Here is a 6,417-nt window from a genome sequence, read left to right as displayed (position 1 = left end):
AACTTTCGGGTCCAGTGACCTTTCCTCAGAACAGTTGGGACCCGAAACGTTAACTCTGTTTTTTCCTTCACAGATGCTGCCAGGCCTGCTGAGCTTTTCCAGCAACGTTGTTTTGTTCCTGATTTACAGCATCCACAGTTCTTTCGTTTCTTTCTTTGACATGATGTTTGATTCGATTTTAATCTCTGTAATCTTGCTGTTGTAAAGAGGGGATTTTATATGTTTTTAAAAGTCCTATCTATAAGCACAGGACAGAAATTCAGAACATTTATTTTTGTTTCCTTGGAAAATTACCTCCCCAAAGCTATACCTTTCAGTCTCATGGGAAAGGCTTAAACCCTCACCGAGATAGTGGCAGATAAGTCCACACCAGAGTAAACACGAGGCCTTTACGTTCCTATTGGGAGCTTTCAGCTTATCCCGGGACTTTATAACGTCCCTACGTCTCAGTCCCGCGGTTTCCAATCCTACCCTGTCTGACAATCTTCGCCGCCGCCAGAACCATCCATTCCTCCGCACTCTGTCCCTCTGACTGACACTGAGCATGCCCACAGCAACACCCGCTCCTGCACCTCCGCACTGGCTTCCATGCGGCCTGATAGGAGGCTTTCCGTAGCGCGGGGCATTCGGGGTAATCCAGGAGCAAGTGAACAGCGATCAGGAATATTTTTCTCAGTTGGCGAAACAGATGACCCGTAAATTTGGGAGATATCGGGCACGATGCACAATGAGGTTTGAACACTTTTATTAAATACAGAAACATCATATGGGAGATAATTTGAACAGTCAGCGATGTCAAGCCCCTCAGATTCCACTGTTTACAGACAAATTTAAAGGAGCTAACATATAAAACCTCATTTACTTTACAATTCTGACTGGAAATCTTTGTAGCTGTAGCTTCCCAGGTTTATTAACTCAAATCATCCAGACTTCCTTAACATTCAATAGTCTTGATATTGTCCTCATGCTGAATTTGCAATTCAATCTGTCCAAGAATCACCCAATTCTGCACTGGGATGCAATTTTCATTACATCAAGAGAGGAAAAATCGCCTTTCTGACATTGAAACACAACACTGTATTAAAGCATCATGGAATCCCTACAGATAGAAAGAGGACATGCACCCATCAGTTTGTATGAACTCTCTAAAGAACAATCTAACTTGCACATCTATGGACTGTGGGAGGAAACCAGACCACCCATCAGAAACCCACTCACATAAAAGGAGAATGTGCAAACTCCACACAGGTTGGAATTGAACCCAAGCCCCTGGAACTGTGAGGCAGTAGTGCTAACCATTATGACACCTTGCCATATCATTGAATGGTTCCAGCCAAGTCCAGGAGAGAGGTGTATATGGCACTAATCACCAGGTACAGTCCCCTTAGAGAGCCAATACTCAGGCAGGACCAACCATCTTCCAAGTGGTTGCCTCATAACACAGTATACTCACAAATAAGTGGGACCTCTGCAATGGGACAAAGTTTTTGCTTGAGTTATGCTTGAGGAGTTATTATCATAGCATGAGGGCCAGGATCTGTGCAAACATTTGTACCAATGGTCGACTAAAGTCTTCAGCTACTGTTTTTAGAGCATGTCTGCTCCATTGGTGATTGAAATATCTTCATCTGAGTTTGGTGGGACATAGAAGGGGTTAAGTCATGTGAAACTTAAAGTTTCTTATTTCTGTCATGTACGTTTTCATCTGATTTATTGCTATGATTTTAGCACTCTTCTAGTTTCATTTGAATATGACAGGTTACACGCAAACTCTTTTACACATGACTCTTTTATTTCTCCGTATTGACTACAGTTAAATTCTATGGCTAACATACATATGGTATACATGAAATGCTTTGGCAAGTGTACTTCCTGTTGAATTTTCTGGATCAATTGTTGATTACTTTTGTAACTTGAACTGACTTTATTGTTATGATCCCACCAGATCCTATACAGGAAACTGGCTTGCTACTTCATATTTTGATTTGATTTGGCTTTGATGAAGTGGTTTCTCACTGAAATATGAGCACTTAATCCGGTCTGTTTTGTTTTAACAATAAAACAGAAGTTTGTCAACAAAACAAATAAAGATAAAATTGAATAAATATAATAAAAATTCAAAACATTTTAAAAACACAAATTAAAAAGTATAATCCAAGAACTCTATTGTAGCTCTTCCAGTACAGTTACAACACTGGCATCTACCTGACAATGTGGAAAATTGCCCAGGTATATTCTGTAGATGAAAAGCAGACAAATTCCACCTGGCCAATTACCGTCCCATCAGTAAAGTGATGGAAGGTGTCATCAACAGTGCTATCAAGCAGCACCTGCTCAGCAATAACATCTTCAGTGATGCCAAATTTGGTTTCCACTAGGGCCACTCAGCTCCTGACCACATTACAGCCTTGGTTCAAATATGGTTGAAAGAGCTGAATGCCAGAGGTGACGTGAGAGTGACACCCCTTGACATCGAAGCTGAATTCAACCGAGTATGGCATCAAGGACCCCTAGCAAAACTGGAATCAATGGATATCTGGGGGGCAAACTCTTCTCTGTTTGGAATCACACCTGGGACATTGGAGGTCAGTTAGCTCATTTCCAGGACATCTCTGCAGGAATCCCTCAGTAAACGTTTTTAAAGATAAGGAAGATTTTTTTGAACAATAAAGGAATTAAGGGATACAGTGAGAACGCGGGTAAGTGGATATGAGTCCATGAAAAGATCAACCATTATCTTATTGAATGGTGGAGCAGGCTCGAAGGGCTGGACGGCCTACTCCTGCTCCTAGTTCTTATGTTCTTATGTTCTTATGTAGTGTCCTAGGCCAATGATCTTCAGCTGCTTCATAAATGTCCTTCCCTCCATCATAAGGTCAGAAATGGGATGTTCACCGATGATTGCACAATATTAAGCACCATTCATGACTCCTCAAATACTGAAACAGTCCATGTTGAAATGCAACAAGATTTGGACAACATTCAGTCTTGAGCTGACAAGTGGCAAGTAACACAAATGCCAGGTTATGACCATCACCAATAAGATACAATCTAATCACTGCTCAATGGCATTCAATGGTGCTACCATCATTGAAATGCGCACTAACAACTTTCTTGGGGTTACCATTAACCAAGAACCCAACTGGAGCCACCACATAAACACAGTGGTCACACGAGCAGGATAGAGGCTAGGAATACTGCGGCAAGTAACTCACCTCATGATTCCCAAAGCCTATCCATCATCTACAAGTCAAGAGTGTGATGGAATATTCCCCAGTTGCCTGGATGGGTGCAGCTCCAACAACACTCAAGAATCTTGACACCATCCACGATAAAGCTACCTGCTTGATTGGCATCACATCTACAAATATCCTCTCCCTCCACCACCAACACTCAGTAGTAGCAGTGTATACTATCCAGAAGATGCACTGCAGATGTTAACCAAAGACAGCACCTTCCAAATTCACAACCAGTTCCATCTAGATAAGGGCAACAGATACATGGGAATACCACCACCTGCAAATTTCCTTCCAAGCCACTCACCATTCTGACTCAGAAATATATCTCCATTCATTCACTGTTACTGAGTCAAATCCTGGAATTCCCTCCCAGACAACATTGGTGGGCAGCAGTGGTTCAAGAAGGTAGTTCACTACCACCTTCTCAAGGGCAACTAGGAATGGGCAATAAATGCTGGTTACCCAGTGATACCCTTATCCCACAAATGAATAAAACAAAACTTGAAAAAGAAACATATCAGTTACCCTTACCTTTTTTTACAGTACCCAAAACACCACTCATATAATAGTGTCCCTGTTGTCTAAAACCTTGCTTGGTTTAAACTACTTATGAATTCAACTTTTTGACTGGAACTGTAGGTTGCTTCTTCCTGGACAACAACTGACGTTAAATGTACTAAGCTTTAAGTAACCTTCACAAGGCTTTATCTCATCAGAGTGAATGTGCGCATATGCGAGAATAACTTCATATAAAAGAGAATGTGTTAGACAGTGTGAGCGCATGTCTGAGACAATATATTTGTGAGAGTATGTTCATGAGAATGAGTGTGAGTATGTGTGAGAAAGGGAGTTCGAATATTTTTGACTCAAGTGAGTGCATGTATATGAGAGAGTTAATGTATGCATGGAAAGTCAGAGAGCATATAAGAATGAACATGTGTGTGAGTGTTTAGTGTATGCATGTATGTGAGAAAGAGTGGGTTTAAGTATACTTTTAAGACATAACAAATGGGAGTAGGAGTAAGCAAGTCAGCCTCCCCAAGCCTACCCTGGCATTTAATATGATCAAGGTTGATCTCAACTCAGCCTCAACTCCACTTCCTGCCCAATTCCATAACCCATCAAACTGTTACTAATTAAATATTTATCTATTTCCTCCTTAAATTTATTCAGTGTCTCGGCATCCACCACACTCTGGGGTAATGAATTCTGCAGATTCACAACCCTTTTTGAGAAATAATTTCTCCTCACCTCTGGTTTAAATCTGCCACCATTATTGTATAACAATATCCTCTCATTCTAGATTGCACCCAATAAAGAAACATCTTTACTCCAGAGAGAAAGTAAGAACTGCCAATGCTGGAGTCAGAGATAACACAATGTGGAGCTGGAGGAGCACAGTGGGCCAGGCAGCATCAGAGGAGCAGGAAAACTTTAGTTTCAAAATCTCCCACCCCCAGCCTCATCCCATGACCAACCCACCCTCTCATCCCTGCCTCCTTAACCTGACACAACCTGTCCATCTCCTCTCCCACCTATCCCCTCCTCCCCACACTGACCAATCCCCATCACTGCCTACCTGCACTCACCTATCAACATCCCACCTACCTTCCTCAGCCACACCCCTCCTCTCTCAATTTATTTCTGAGCACCCTTCCCCACCCCCATTTCTGAAGAAGGGTCCCGACCCAAAACGTCAGCTTTCCTGCTCCTCTGACGCTGCCTGGCCCGCTGTGCTTCTTCAGCTCCACACTGTGTTATGTTTTCTACATCCACTTTTTCAGTCCCCGTTTGCATCTATATACATCAATTGGATGTCCTACCTTAACTCCAATGAGTACAGACCCAGAGTCTCACACTACTCCTCATAAGATAAGACCTTAACCCTCAGCATCATTCTTGTAAACTTCTTCTGGACTACCTCCAAAGCCGGCACATCCTTCCCAGGATACAAGGCCCAAAACGGCTCGCAATATTCCAAAAGCCTTATACAGCCTCAGCTCATCTATTCTAGCCCTAATGAAGTGAAGCCCCTTTGTGATTCAGATTTCTGAAGGCTTACACCATTTAGAAACTAATGTGTGCCTCTCTTTTTCCCACCAAAGTACATAACTTTTTTACATTTTTCTACTTTGTTTTCCATTTGCTGCTTACCTACCCATCTCCTTCTGCAGCCTTTTCACTTGCTCAACACGACCTGTCTCTCCACCCATCTTTGTGGCATCTACAAACTAAGCAACAATGTCCTCAGTTTCTTCATCCACATCATTAATGTATCACGCAAATAGTTGAAATCCCAAGACTGACTTCTGTGGAACTCTACAAGTCAATGGCTGCCATCCTGAGAAAGTCCCCTTTCTCCCCAACTCTGCCTTCTGTCAGTCAGCTAATCCTCTATCCATGGCAGTACCTTGTCCCTAACACCTTGGTCTCTTATCTTGCTTAGCAGCCTTCTGTGTGGCATCTTGTGAAAGGTCTTCTAAAATCAAATAGATCACATCCACTGGCTCTCCTTTGTCTAACTTGCTCATTACTTCCTCAAAGAATTCTAACAGATTTGTCAAGTATGACCTCCCCTTGATGAAGCTGTGCTGATTCAACTGTATTTTACTAAGCACTTCCACAATTTCATCCCTAATAATGGGCTAAAAATCCTACCAATGACCAAGATCTGACTAACCAGTCTGAGAGAGAGAGGCTGAATAGGCTGGGACTTTTTTTCCTGGAAAGTCAGAAACTGAGGGTTGACCTTATTGAGGTTTATCAAATCATGAGTGGCATGGATAGTCAAGGTCTTTTTCATGGGATGAGGGAGTCCAAAACTAGAAGTCATAGGTTTAAGGTGAGAGAGGAAATATTTAAAATGGAACTGAGGAGTAACTTTTTCATGCAGAGGATGGTGCGTTTATGGAACAATCTGCCAGAGGAATTGGTGGAGGCAGGTACAACTGCAAGATTTAAAAGGCATCTGGACAGAGTCATAGAGTCCTACAGCAAGGAGACAGGCCCTTCAGCCCAAACTGGTCCATGCCAACCCAAATATCCATCCACGCTAACCCCATTTCCCCGCATCTGGCCCATATCTTTCTAAACTTTTCCTATCCATGTATTTGTCCAAATGCCTTTTTAATGTGGTTAATGAACCCGCCTCAACCACTTCGCTGGCAGCTCATTCCAT

General features: G+C 42.4%; 1 protein-coding gene across 1 annotated transcript in view; it reads right to left on the bottom strand.

Moving 5' to 3' along the window:
• The window catches only part of LOC125486843 (immunoglobulin superfamily member 1-like), a 171,657-nt gene extending 171,074 nt beyond the window's left edge, over window positions 1–583 (bottom strand). Inside the window, exon 1 of the mRNA XM_048616167.1 lies at window positions 345–583. Coding sequence (XP_048472124.1) covers window positions 345–546 — 202 coding nt within the window. The 5' untranslated portion in view covers window positions 547–583. The remainder of the gene's footprint in view (window positions 1–344) is intronic.
• Between the last annotated feature and the right edge of the window lie 5,834 nt (window positions 584–6,417).

This window comes from Rhincodon typus, chromosome 34 (assembly GCF_021869965.1).
Source record: "Rhincodon typus isolate 14 chromosome 34, sRhiTyp1.1, whole genome shotgun sequence".
NCBI classification, from domain to species: Eukaryota; Metazoa; Chordata; class Chondrichthyes; order Orectolobiformes; family Rhincodontidae; genus Rhincodon; species Rhincodon typus.
Note: the sequence above shows the minus strand (reverse complement) of the source record. Positions and strands in the feature narration are given on the sequence as shown.